We start from the raw sequence: 14126 nt of genomic DNA on the forward strand, positions 1-14126 counted from the left end.
AGTACTAAAGCTCTGGCATATACACTAAACTATAAAGTTTAGCAAATAAGACTTGAGTTGTACTAGTTAATGTCCTATTTAAGGCATTCATAACGCATTATAAATGAAATTGACAACTGTTTGGTTTTGTGTATAACCATTATTATAACACTCTCACGGTAAGAAACACTCACTTGCAGGACTCTTTCTCTACAGAAATTTTTGCAGATTTCTCATTACCTGGACAGGGTGGGTTAGAAGTGCAGTATATTTGCTCCTGCTCTGGTCCTAGGCAGACACGTCCACCATGCTTAGGACTTGGATTCCCACAGGTCCTACGACGGAACTTCACTGCCAGACCACATGTCCGTGAGCATGCTGACCAGCCAGACCATTCTGTCCACTGGCCATGTTCTGTTGGAAGCAATGAGCGAGAGGGAGTTACATATAGCTTCTCTCACTAAGTTTTGTTTTATCTCATTTGTAACACTAGGAGTAAGCAAGAAATATATTCTTAATGCATTGCTACATACACACTTAATTTAGATGACACACTCGTGTGCATAATTGCTATACTAACTATCATAGCAAAGTGTAAACATAAATAAAACGTTTCAGGAAAGACTTTCCGGGAAGGCGGCGATACATGTCTGCCAGAAAGGGGAGGGGACAAAAACTTATGTGCATCCTTAATTCGTGTTTAACCAAGTACAAATGTGCGTTTTATTTATCTTTTTCTTTTTTGCATTGTTAATGATACCCTCATAGCACTCGTATTGTCTAGGACCCCTTTCCCATTGCTTTAAGAAATTGCATACTTCATGTGATTGTGCATGACCATGCAGTGCACAGACCTCAATGTGGCATACCTGTCATCACACCTGCAGCATTAAGTACATGTTCCACCAGCTGTAACACCCCATTACTTGAAGAGCTGTTGCGAAGAAATAGCAAGTTTCAATAGAGAGAATTTACATTATTGTGTAGCAATAGAAAAGAGACATACTCTCTGTTTTACGCCTCTATACCAGAAAAGTAACAATTACAATGATGCGATGAAGACCTACACATTGCAGAGTGTAACAATGAGTCTCTCATTTCCTCCTGATAGGAAACAAGTTAGGCTAAGAGCAGTTCCTAACTATTGCTAAAGCAAAATTACATTCGTTCTGTCTTTGTCGCATACTCACGCGTGCAGTTGGTGACTTCTAATGATGAGCCCTCGCACAGCTTGCCACCATTGGCTGGAGTGGGACTGGTGCAATGCCGGGACCGGCAAAGGCAATGATCACCAGGTGGGTCCTTGCCGACCTGGTCACACTCTGCCCACTGACTCCAACTACTCCAGCCTCCGTCAACTGAAAGTAGGAAGTGGGGGGGGGGGGGGGAGTTGGGGGAGGAAAGGTGAGCTTCGGTATTGCTTCTGAGCTAGCTTTTCAGGCATTCTGAAGGGCTTCAAGAGCTGGGGCTGTGTGAGAAACCATATTGAAGGGCTCTGGATGACAACTTGAGATCCTTGAACATGCACACAAAGCTTGGTGCACAAGCATTTTCGCATCCTGCCTCCATGGAAATGTGGCTGAAGCAGTCAAGAATCAAAACTGAAACCTCGTATGCAGCAGCTGAACACTGTAGCCATTGAGACATTAGGCAGGTATGTGTAAGCCCTCAGACTGCTTTAATACTTGTTGATTGCTTGATTGGTTAGTTAAAGTGTTTGCTACAAGTGTGAATAGCCTGGCAGATGAGCCGGTAACTCTGCAGCTGTTCAGGTTCACTACCATGTGCCAACGAGTTCTGTGTCGCGTAGATATGTGACACAAATATGTAAAATAGATCCACTAAATTGTGCTCGGCTAGAACATACTGCTGGGAGAGCTGGTATATGTCTTGATTGAGCAATACACGGGACACATGAAAAGGAACAAGTAAGACAAGACACCGACAATCACCAAGTGGCAGCCAGTTTCACATCTTTAACAGTAGAAGTCATTACCCCAGATGGCTTTGTGCTACACATAAGGTTAACATAGCATAGGTTATCATAGCTTCTTTAGGTAGCGTAATAAGATGACAACAAAGAAGGAATGAATCGATGGGACATGTGCTGTTCTCACAAATGAATTTTTTGTTGAAGACCAAGTGCTTAAGTACAATATAAACTGGCAAAAGCAATACTATCAGGGACAAGTACACGACAAAATATTTTCGACAAAAATTTTTGCCACGAGTTCCTGCATTGGTCTTTGTCACTTGGTTTTGCTAGGATTACTGTTTCTGGTTTCTATTGTACTTAAACATTTTGGTTCTAAAAAGAAATTCAGTTTTAAAAACAGCGCATGTACCATCAATTCCTTCCTTCTTTGTCGATGTCCTGTCATGCTTTCTAAAGCAGTCGGGCACCCATTGCAACTCGCCCACCTATGTGTGCTTTTGCAAGGTAATCATAGTGACAAGTCATAGCAGAAAGGTGTAAAAACAAGTTCTAGCAAAAGCCAAGAGGTGGGAGGGAACAGCTACCATACTTAACAGTGGCATTGAAATCCTGCTTATCGGTGCTCTTTTTGCTTCTTTTTGGTATACTTTGTGTTCTTTATATAGGTGGACTCCAGTTTCAATTTAGCATGTCCGATGATCACACTTTTTTCATTGTCCTCATCCATGTTCCCATGGAAAGAACCGTAAACACTCCGAGGTGCAACTCACTAGCCTAGCTTGGTACTGTAAATAATTTTAGATATACAGTGTGTCTCTCCAACTATGTCAGGCTTGGATGGAGGAAAAAAGGAATGAAATAAAGTAGAAAGAAAGAAAGGCATATGTCTCACCAGGCACATTGCTGTTGGGGCAGCCTGCATGGTTCTGTTTCCAGTCAAGACTGAGAGGGTTAAGGTGTGGCGCTGTTGTGCATGCCAGCTGGTGTTTGTTCCATCCGCAGTATGGGTCCATAGAACCCAGGCAAGACCTGCAAAAGAATACAAATTTGCATTTAGTGTGGCATGCGATTTAAGTACAATAATATCGTGGTAAAGGGAAAATAGCCTAACAGAACAACCACCTCTCAAATGGCTGGTCTCGTACCTAGATTATGCAAAAAAAAAAAAAAAGTTGCAGTTTTGCTCGAAAGGTGAAGCATTGATTACGATAGCAAATTATTAGACAGCTATACGAAGTAAGGATAGTAGTTTAATTGGCTGTCTAAACTTGTAAACATTTTCTCAGAAACTAAATTAACAAGCATAGTTTCACGTGTGCCCTGGCAAACATGAACATATCTCCCTCGATGACCGTGGCCACTCACTGTCAGAATGCTGACGTGAGGAAACGTGGCAGCAGCAACGAGTAAATTCCCCTTCACGCTACTTGCAGGCCACCAGGAATTTCGTACTTAATCTGAGCAGTTAAATCTGGATGAACTATGTACTCCACGTCAAAACCTCAGTGCATATGTGTATTTCACTCAGTGCATTAAAACAGTCAAATGTCATTGCAGGTTGCTTTTTTGTCTGTTTTGTGAAGAGTTATGAAGTGATGCATTAATGGCAGGTGTAGTCCTTCGTGTTTCAGCCTTACAATATTATATTATATTACAGTGGAATCTCAATAAACGCTAAAATTAAACGGAACTGCCTCTTAAACAGAACACCACCATCATGGCTGGTTGGTTTTGTACTCATGCAATCGTACAGTGTATGCTCGTTACAACGGACCTGTGTACAACAGACTTTCGGACATAACGGACCATATTTCAGCCTTAGTTTGTTCGACCTATTTTATTAATGCAACGAAGTTCACTTTTAATGGACCTCGCTACAACGGACTATCGGCTACAGCGGACAAAATTAGCAGCAATTTTTTTTCAAAATTAGGAGTATAAAATGTACCTTTGCCGTGTTGACACGGGCTGGCAACTGAATTGCGAGGGTTAGCCGACAATCACGGCTCAATATCACACGCGCGAAGGTGGAAGGCAGGGCGGAAATGCGCCATCTTCTTTTGCATGCGAGGCACCGGAGGGCAGGGGGAGGCGAGAGAGAGGGGTTCTACTCCAGCGGCTGCTGCGCGGTATCTTCAAAGCTATCTGCGATGTGGACAAAGTGCGCCAAGTGCCGGTAGCTTCGTATGTGCTGTGCTTTCGACGTTTAGTTCGCGTTGAAGCGAGTGACAGGATGAAGGTCAATTCGCTCACTGCTGCTGCCGCGCTTATCTTGCTTAATTTGCTATCACGATCGATGCTTTGCCTTTCGGGCGAAACTGTGACTTTTTGTTAATTTTTTTAATTTGTACGTTCCTCACTCACTCTTTCCAACACATAGTTGTTAGACATCGTGACGAACGTTTCGTAAGTGAGGCATTTTGAATATTACGGGCTTCGGAGTAAACGGTCCTGCTTTGTTAGATTATCAGGGTCCATACGTTGTAACGTGAGTCGATTGTATTCAGCTTTGTCTCTCAGTAAATGGAACTCCTGATAAGTGGAACCAATTTCCCTGGTCCCTTGAGGTTCGATTTAAAGAGTGTCCACTGTACTTGAGTGCATTATTGTATCAAAGCGTGACATACTGTCATTCACCCAAAGAAGCATTGCCAATTTTCATTTTTAGCTTGTAAGTTTTTTCCGGAACTCATCATCACAGTCTACTATGCTAATCAAATCAAGATTTTAACAGCCGTCTAGTAATAAACTCATCAATCACAGGTGGCTTCAGAATGGAACATACCAAGAGGCCAGTCAAAGGCAGAACCCTCGCGTCTTTTTAAATAGCAGTAATGTTATTCAGTTTACCTTAATGGTTACAGTGCGAAAAATACAAGGACAACGGAAGAGCAGACACCACAAACACTGACTTATACTTATTACCACAAATGCGTAACAACTCACCAACATTAGCATAACAACTCGCCAAACTTTCCATTTTGGTTACCAGGCTGATGTGTCCTGAGCCCCAAAGAGGGTTTTACACAGTTATCTGAGCTGAGTTATCAGCAGTAGATGTACATGTGAATATACATGCATGCTTTTTATAGTGTGCATAAGGCTATCTGTCTTGTTCATCTTAAGTCACCAGTCATTCTCTTTTAAAATCCTGGCCACTTGTCACACAATGTGTTAGGGAGACAAAGAAGAATGTTTACTTACTCTTCACTTCTGTACTGCTCGCACCGGTGAACAAAGATTCGGAGCACCTCCTTGTCTGTTCCCAAATACAGAGAGCTCTGAAATGCAAATGAAAAGCATGCTCTGTCTAGTCCAAGTTGGGATAACTACGAATATTCATAAAAAAATGGTTGTTTAATATTTCACAACCTTTTGGAATATTTTTTGTCTCCCTCAGTGCGTCCGTACAGGAAGAAGATCACAGTGCTGGCACTTTGTATTCACTGCGCTTGCTGGTTCGTTGAAAACACTTATCACAGCAACAGTGCTTACTCACATAGAGCATAGAACTCGGATATCTAAGCTGCTAGCCATTGCTGGTACTGTGCTATCTGTGTCAAACGAAATGTAAACAGCAACGAGCATAATTGAAGGTATAGTGCGCACCATCCAGTCATCGCCATTGGCAAGCACGCTCATCTAGTCAGAATGCATTGTGCAATTTTATGCGAAGCATATTACGAGGGCTCAACCCAGCTCCTCAGGCGCGGCGGTGACCATGAAATCACGTGACACCGTGACGTCACGACAGAGGAGAAGTGGCTTTGGCTCAACTCTTGCAAGACGGGCTGGGTGGGAATCGAACCAGAGTCTCCGGAGTGTGGGACGGAGACGCTACCACTGAGCCACGAGTACAACGCTTCAAAGCAGTACAAAAGCGCCTCTAGTGAATGCGGTGTTGCCTTAGAAACGCGCTGTTTCTAAGGCGTGCGTCTCTTGCTCAGGCGCACATTTCGTTGCCGCGCCGAACGCTGCTTTGCTCGACGCTCACCGCGTCCAATGCGGGGCGCGTAGTCGCTGCCCTGTAGCCCATTGTCTTACACCCCTTGGCGGGTCGACGGGAACGCTGTCGCGTTCCACTCTTGAAGGCGAAGAAGTAATGCATGAGTTGTTTCTTCGTCTAGCCGAACCAAATATAGCCAAGCAACAGCAGTTCACCAGGCTAAACAGTGGTTCAACAACTAAAATAAAGGCTAGTATGCTTCGCATCCTGGGCTTAACCTTACCTAAGCCACAGCCATTTTTTTGTTTCTGTTCTGGCTCTCTTTTATTTGAAAGAAACAAAAGAAAAATTGAAGAAAACAAAAGCCAAAATATCACTGTATAAGGCGAGTAGTATCGCCCAGTGTGGCGAAAGCATATGTGCTATATCGGTGTCAAATGAAACACGAACAGAGGTGTGCATTGCACAGTTTGTGCTACCATTTTTTCTTGCTTTCAAATAAAAGAGAACCAGAACTGAAAGGAAAATATCACAGTACAGAGGGAACACCATTGTGCAGGGCAGTCAAACCGGAAGTGTGTGCCTGTCAATGGTGATGACTGGTCGGCGCACCACTTTACCTTCAGTTGGGCGCTCCGCTGTTCACGTTTGATTTGACGCCGATAGTACATAGTTTTCCTTGGTTTCTCTCATTCAAGCCTTTGGGTGTTGTACTCAAACATACTTGGATGCACTTCTATGCTTTTCCCAACTGCTTCAAGCATTCCAAACTACATATCATTCCAGTCTCGGTTCATGGGCACCACTGTCTTCAGGCAATAATGTGAACATTTCTGCCCTATTGCTCCCATTTGCACTAGCTGAAACTCTATAAAATGCCAGGTGTGTCCCCATAACTATTTTGATAGACTTGCAAATCAGCCGTAATACCGTGTTATGTTTTATATGGCACAGCAACAAGGCCATCACACTGGAAGCCAACAATGTTAAGTTACACCCTGTATACTCACAGTGTCTTTTAGAAGCTTCATTGTGAATATGTGCCTTTCCCTGGGTGAGAAAGGGTGGATTTCTTCAACGAGACAGGTTTCCAGAAGCCCTGGGATAACCACCAGCTTCTTGATTGCGCCTTCCAGTGTAGCTGCAAAAATTACATGGACTCCATCGAAGCTGTACTTTGTGGGGACAACGTCAACTGTTATGTGAGTCAGCCTGGAAGAAAATAAGAAGAGTGCGATTAGACAGCAGTCAACACTCAATACTGTGTGAGCAAAAAGTGTTAGTATGTCTGATTTGAGGAATATTTAGATGTAACAAATATGTTATGAGTTCCTAGCAAATAAAGAAAAAGAAGTTAATTTTGTTCATACTAAGTTAGTGAAGTTAGAAAATCAGTTCTGCAAAATTTCACCAAGTGGATGACAGCTTTTCCCTTTCATTTATATAAGTTACAGAAATGCCCAGGAAAGGGGCCACCAAAAATGCTTATTGTTTAGATGCCTTCAAATTCATTACTGGCACGTGTGTCAATTGACACGTTGAAGCACCACGCACGGCTCTACAAAACTACCCTCAACACAAAACATTTGACCTGTTATGGCTTTTGACAGTGGCAGCAATTGAAACAATCCATGTGGACATGGATGAGGGTGTTAATGAAGAGAATATATTGAAATTTCTTGACGGTGACAAAGAGCACTTGGAAAATGCTAGCGATGTGGCTGCTACTAAATGTCCTATACGGACCACAGTCAGTTTTACTGGGTGCCACAACCCCACTGCAGCAATCTGGTGGTGCCCACGAGGGAGCTTAAGACACATTGTGTGCACACACAATATGTGTAATCACTAATTAAAGTGCCTAAGCAAAGTGCTGTTTTTTGTTGCGTAAGAATTTTTCAGTTTCCACGAGTACTTAGAGTGCATTTGTGTTGGGGGACTGGAAGGTACTAGCATCCTGGCTGCGTACCTTTCCAACTCGCCCGTGTACAGGGGCTTTCGGCTTGCTGGTTGCACAGCCTCGTCTGTCAGCTGGTAGTTCTGAGCCTCAATGACTCTTTCGTTGTCCTCAACTGCACGGCACTGAAAGAGAAAACAAAAGGTGAGTGCACATAGTTTATAGCTTTCACTTTGCCATGTTTAGCCACAATCTTATTCCTTGTGCTTTAAAGTGAAGTCCCTCAAGGTAAACAAACTGTTTATTTCCTCTTTCTGCCCTCCTTCCTGCTTTCACAATAAGTACACTTTGAGGGATTCATTAGACAGGTTGCAAGATTTGTGCGTTTTCTTGTATGAAGATGTCCTATGCAGAAAAATAAATAAATTATTTAACATCCTAAAGTTGCACAGTAGACAAACTCGTTCTGTGCACAGCTGCACAGGATGCCATAGCGGTGGGACTCCATGATAATTTTTACCACCTAGGGCTCTTTACTGTGCAGCCGAGGCATGGTAGATGACCATTTCTGCATTACACCCCACTTTGCAATGGCGCCACCACGGCTAGGAATCGAACCTGCAACCTTGAGCGCTCAGCAGCATAACACTACAGCCACTCAGCCACTCACTCCAATTAAAATGAATTAATTAATCTCTGGGGCATTAGGTGCTGAAGGGGCCTTTTGCATAAAGCACATGGTACTAGTGACCCATGTTTGAGAAAATCAGAAAGTTTGTGCATGGTCTGTCTAGCTACCATCCTTACCTTTACATTAAAAACAGTTGGACAAATTAGTATTGCGTGACCACTGTCCCATCCTAGGCAAATCGCCAATCACCAGGGTCATGAGAGTGATGGACACAGAAGACAAGCCATTATGACTATCAGAGGTTTCAGTGGTCAGCCAACAAGTCATGCAGCAAAATCAGGTGCAAACTACTTTGTGTCGCTGTGCGCAAGGCAACTACATGTAGTGCTAATGCCCGAATGACTGTTAGTGGTTTTGCCTCCATGAAAGGGAGGACTTGCAATCATTATGCTAGAGAAGCTCACTTCACAGGTTCCTCAAGCACTTAGTCACACGGAACGGTTTATATGTTACTGTGGAAGTAGAAGTATACCATCAATTTGAGAAAATCATACACAATGAAAAATTGTCCATCTGTTACGACCTTAAGCTAGTCTCATGACACAAGGATGTAAACTTTAAGACTCTCCTGATATGCAATTTCATGTGAATATACTGATAAAGAATAAATAAAAAATGCTAAGATGTAACATTTGCTTTTTTATGCTGCAAGAGAGGATAAAAAGAGCAAACAGTTTTTCACAAGAACAGTCCTGCAGTTACTCATGGAACTTAACAAAGAAGTTATTATTGCATAAAATGTTCACAGAGAAACATATAATAGCAGGTTAATTGCCATGACTGGATTCAGGAGAACATTTCACAATACATCCACATTCATTGTGAGGAACAGAGAAAGGGGTGTTTGTTGTAATAGCAGGACAAGAAAGAGAAAGGAACTCATTTACAGAAAGGCGGAGAGGTACTCCTGAGCCATAGATTGCTTTGGCCTGCTACTCTACACTGGGAAAGGAAGTGAGAATGAAAAAGTGGTGAGTGATGATGAAGTGAAGGGAGTGTGTATATACAAGTCCATCACGTTGCAGCATCTCTAAAGTCATGTTTGGTCCATTGGCTCATCGTAAGGTTGCATAGCTGCCCTTATAATCGGGGCTGCGCTGGTTGCGTCGGGATAAAGAGGTTAGCCTGGAGTGGCCATCACTAGCTGCACTCGTCAGTGCTGCATTTCAGTGTCCATGCTTCATTTCAACAGGAAGTTTTACACAACACAGAGCAAGCATACCTGGAACTGTTGACTGGTGGTGGTGGAGCGCTCCCAGGCCGATTTTTGCGTGGACTGGTACTTCAGGGGTCCTTCAAATGCATGCTTGATGGCTGACATGTTGAACGCACATATTGCCGAGCCATAGATGCTATTCCTGCGGTGATAAGATGGAGGCATGGATGTTAAGCTGAAGCTCATATTAGAAAAAAAAAATGCATGTGGTTCTTGTCTATTGGCAAGAGCCTTTTCTCCGTTGACACCTATCGTGCCAGATGGCTCATTTGATAGCTATAATAAAGTGTCATAATGCAGACTTTTTATTCTTTTTGTCTATTATCAGACACTCTACGCAAACATAACGATGCAATAAACATGTACAGCATGGTCCACCCCAAAAGTGAAACACCAGTTAAGTAATATGCTATTTATTACAGCCAAGATATGAAATAGTGACCTGAAGACAATGTTTGTTATGTAGAGCTGCATGCCTGATGTTTAATATAGCAACTATATTTATTTGAAAAAAAAAATTAACTGAAGGACTGCTGCAGTTATAGAGTGCGTTATACTGTACATAAATGCATACTTTTTCCTTTTACTGTTTTATGAACATATACCACTTGTGAAGCCCAGCTACGCAGAAATCATTCTTGCGATGCATCTTTTTCGGATCTCTTTTTGTCCTGTTCAAACTGTTGTTATGTCCAACAATATTCTATTTACAGCTGCCTAGCCCCCATTCAATATCCAGAAGCGATGTGCTAACTGGCTGTGATATCATTGTAAAGCATTTGGCAATAGCCATGGAAAGGCATTTGCCAGATATCTGTCATTCTGGCATAGGTATTAAACTAATGGCCTCACTGAGACTGTCACCATGCATGACAGCATTTTGCTGCGACCTGGCGCTGTTGTGTACTCACTCTCCAGTGGTGAATGCTGCATAGAAAAGCTGTTCTTTCTCAAGGTAGTGGACGCTCTGGATCTCATTGTAGTAGAATGGATAGAGGCCCGGCAGTGAACAGTTCAGGCGAGCCTTGAGGAATGTTGTCCAGTTCTCCTTGAGGATCACCTGGCCACCTTGGTCATTCTTGCACACCCGAGCCACTCTCGAGTAGACAGCCTGCGCAGCGAAACGTACATGTGCACTTGCACTGAATGCACCGAAGCAGCTTGCTCTGCTTACAGTTTTAGCAAGCATTCTTATTTTTGAACACACCATGAGAATGGTTTCAGATAAAATTTAGGGTTTGTCTAGGCTGTAGCTGATGTTTCAAGTATTAGGTTCACTTTGCACTCATTGCAGCATAACTCAACAGAGAGCCTGAGCTGATAATGTGGAAGTGACTAGTAATTTCATTTGCAACAGAGCGCAAGTTCATGCCATGCTCAAAAACACATATCAGTAGTACAGCTGCTTGCTGAACTTTACAGAACGCTGGAGCCATGAAGATACTGAACCTTCTCACAGCTCAAGCACGTATCTAGGAATTAGAAGTAGTGATCTCTAGCACAACCTTTTTTTTTTGCTCGTTTTAATCACACCATCTCTATGAGTACGGCACAAAGATGGAGATGAGACTGCACAATGCACAGAAGAAGCAAAGTCCTATATAATATGTTGTCTATTTAGTGCCTGCCTTTCGCACCAGGCTCATAAAAACAGCACACTCACGGCACCAATACATGCAGTCTTCACTGTGCACATATCATTTAGAAGCTAAACTCACATTAAATAAATTTTTTTTCAGGACTTTTCATATCAAGGGCACATGAAAGCATGTACACAATATATAACTAACTGCTTTCTGAATTACCAGACGAGTTTATAGGCAAGTAATCCTTTTATTTGCAGTGCAGTATGTGGTTTCTCATCAGGTAGCAAATAGTCCCGACTTGTCTTGATCTAAACGAAGTTTTCTATCACTTATCGCTATGCTAGCTATACAGCAAAGAAAGCAAGCACATTATCCTTCCTTATTGCTATGGCTGTTTCGGTGAATTCCGGAAAACCTGCCGCTAATGGCAACTGCAATATTACATGCACAGGAAGTGTTTTGCCAAGAGACGGTTGCACTCACTTTGCCGCAATTCATGAATTCCACGGCAGACTCCCTGTAGAAGATGTACACAAACTCTCCAATTTCAAAGGAACCAACAAAGTTTGGCTCTGAAATAAAGAAAAAATCATTTAGTACAGGAACCATAGTGATGCGTACTTTGAATGATTTAGTCTCTATCAACTTCTAAAAGCAACAATTATGAAAAGCTTTCACAATGATGTCTCAAAATAATGTTTGACATCAAAGCATTGATGCTTATTTTGCTGCTGCACAATAAATGTTTGGAGAAAATTAAGATCCTCGTTTTTTTTAATCTTTATGTGTGCTATATCCTAGAATACCATTGCACATTGTAAATCACACTTATCATCATGGCCTTTCTTGGCGATCGCCAGTTATCTCCTGTTTTGCAAAAGCCAACTCTACCCTATCCCTGCAAATTTATAATCTCATCACTCAAACTAATTCTCTGATGTCCTCGACTGCTATTCGCTTATATTGATGCTCATTCTGTTACTTTGATAGACCAGTGGTTTACCTGTTATTCACCTTAAAAAAACTGCTCGTCTGCCCAAGAGAAATGTGCGTAGTGTAAAGCTAACATGTGCAGCCACCATCAGACTTAAACCAAATGCATAGGCTCTAATGAGTAAATACTGAATGCTTTGGAAGGAAGATACATAAGGCTAGCACATTTCAAGGCACCCCAGCCAGGAATCTGTAACACCCTCTGCAGGAGAAGCAAAAATGAACTTAAGGGTCACTCGAGCTAGGTATGACAGTGACTCTACATAGTCGCAGAAATGACTTTAGCTTATAAAGAAATATACAAATGCAGCAGGGTAGAAAGCTCAAGTAATAGGAATGGATGCATACTTGAAGTCTGTGCAGAAAGTGATGGTGACATGAAAAGGACAGAGGGCTTGTCCTGTGCCTTTATTGTGTTGCTCTTGTTTTCCATGCCAAATTCAAGTATATGTTCAATCGTACCAACACAAATAATTGTTGAACATTGAATGCAGTGCAGGACAAAGACCCCTGTTGCTACTTTACGTTACCTGTTTATACTATGCATGTCATCGCTCACAGACTCTAGTGATGAAGGAAGAGTAGGAATTGAATGCAGCACTAAGAACTGCTACAGTGGATCTTATGGACAGCTTAACAAATCACAAAAGGTTCAGGAAAGGCATCAAACACACCGCTTAGCCACTTGTGGTCATAGATGGGTGTGCGCAGAGACCGCTCTCGGCCCATGATGCGGTACAAGGCATAGTCCCTTGCCGAGAAGTCCAGAGGTGACGCAACATAGTAGTCGCCTTGCACAGTCATCAGCATGGTGCTGTTTGAGTGTGGGCTGTAGGGTGCCTTGCCCATGCCGTCCACTTTCTCCCTTACCGTGGCTAAAGAGTTTATCTGCGTCATACAAAGCACACCTTTTCACTTCACCCGCAGCCAAAACGTTGACACTAGGCCGCTGCCACATGTTCTCCTGCATTTGAGTAAGTGTGTGTGAAAACTCTACACAAAGCATTGTACCAGTTGGAGTAAAGCTTCTTGCGACTACAGCTGTAAATGAGATCTCACTAGAAAAAGCAATTATAATCCAAACAAGCTCAGACCTTGCATAAGAAATTCAACACCAAACACTCAAGTTTCTGATTCAAAGCGTAAGACAACTGCGGCATAAGTCAATAACAGGAAAATGTAAACTTTGCTTTTTTTAGGGTACCTGTACAGTAGAACCTCATCGATAAATTATTATTTGTTAGCTATGACCAAAAGGAACCAATATTTTCATCAAATTTCTATCACACACAAATAATCTATAACTATAATGAGGACAGACTTCTTGATTTGTTGCTAAAATAAACAAATTAAATTCTGTACGGCTCCCTTGTCATGAAACATTTTAAGATTATGAGATGCCTGACCATAGTAGCCCTTTGCACCTTTCTCTTTTTTCTGTGACAAAGTGCCCTGAAACACTGATGCTTTTTTTGGGTTAAAAGTGAATTTCAAGCAGTGAGTTCGTAGACTCATTTTCCTGCTGTAAATAAGTTTGGTGTCAATATGGCAAACATCAGCAATATTATAGTTCTATGCTTACTTCAGTATCTGTGCAGCAACAGTGCAGTGCAATGAGCGTCAAATTACAGTGCTTGTACACTGCCATGCGTTAGGACAGGCTTTTCAAGCCGAATCAGATGTCAACATTGACGCACTGCTGAATGTTCTTGAATGAGTACTCACGTCTCTCCAAGTGCATTCTGGAGCGAAGGCATTGGTGCCGCAACTGAATAGCCGCTCATTATGCGAGAGCAGCACCTTGATGTAGTTTCGACAGCCCTCCTGCGCATAGAAAGACATATTGCAGCACAGTGCAGAGATCCTCAATGAACCATTAAAC

At 42.4% G+C, this 14126-nt stretch overlaps 1 protein-coding gene across 4 annotated transcripts in view; it reads right to left on the reverse strand.

Annotated features, from left to right (window-relative positions):
- The window catches only part of LOC135917774 (semaphorin-5A-like), a 171314-nt gene that overhangs the window by 16253 nt on the left and 140935 nt on the right, over positions 1–14126 (reverse strand). For all 4 annotated transcript variants that reach the window (XM_065451369.1, XM_065451370.1, XM_065451368.2 and 1 more), the window contains 11 exons: positions 13970–14068; positions 12919–13132; positions 11735–11823; positions 10577–10776; positions 9672–9807; positions 7831–7943; positions 6872–7073; positions 5120–5196; positions 2808–2944; positions 1170–1337; positions 220–393 (listed from right to left, as the gene is read on the reverse strand). In XM_065451369.1, the coding sequence (XP_065307441.1) occupies positions 220–393; positions 1170–1337; positions 2808–2944; positions 5120–5196; positions 6872–7073; positions 7831–7943; positions 9672–9807; positions 10577–10776; positions 11735–11823; positions 12919–13132; positions 13970–14068 (1609 nt within the window). The remainder of the gene's footprint in view (positions 1–219; positions 394–1169; positions 1338–2807; positions 2945–5119; positions 5197–6871; positions 7074–7830; positions 7944–9671; positions 9808–10576; positions 10777–11734; positions 11824–12918; positions 13133–13969; positions 14069–14126) is intronic.

Source organism: Dermacentor albipictus, chromosome 4 (genome assembly GCF_038994185.2).
Source record: "Dermacentor albipictus isolate Rhodes 1998 colony chromosome 4, USDA_Dalb.pri_finalv2, whole genome shotgun sequence".
Taxonomy (NCBI): domain Eukaryota; kingdom Metazoa; phylum Arthropoda; class Arachnida; order Ixodida; family Ixodidae; genus Dermacentor; species Dermacentor albipictus.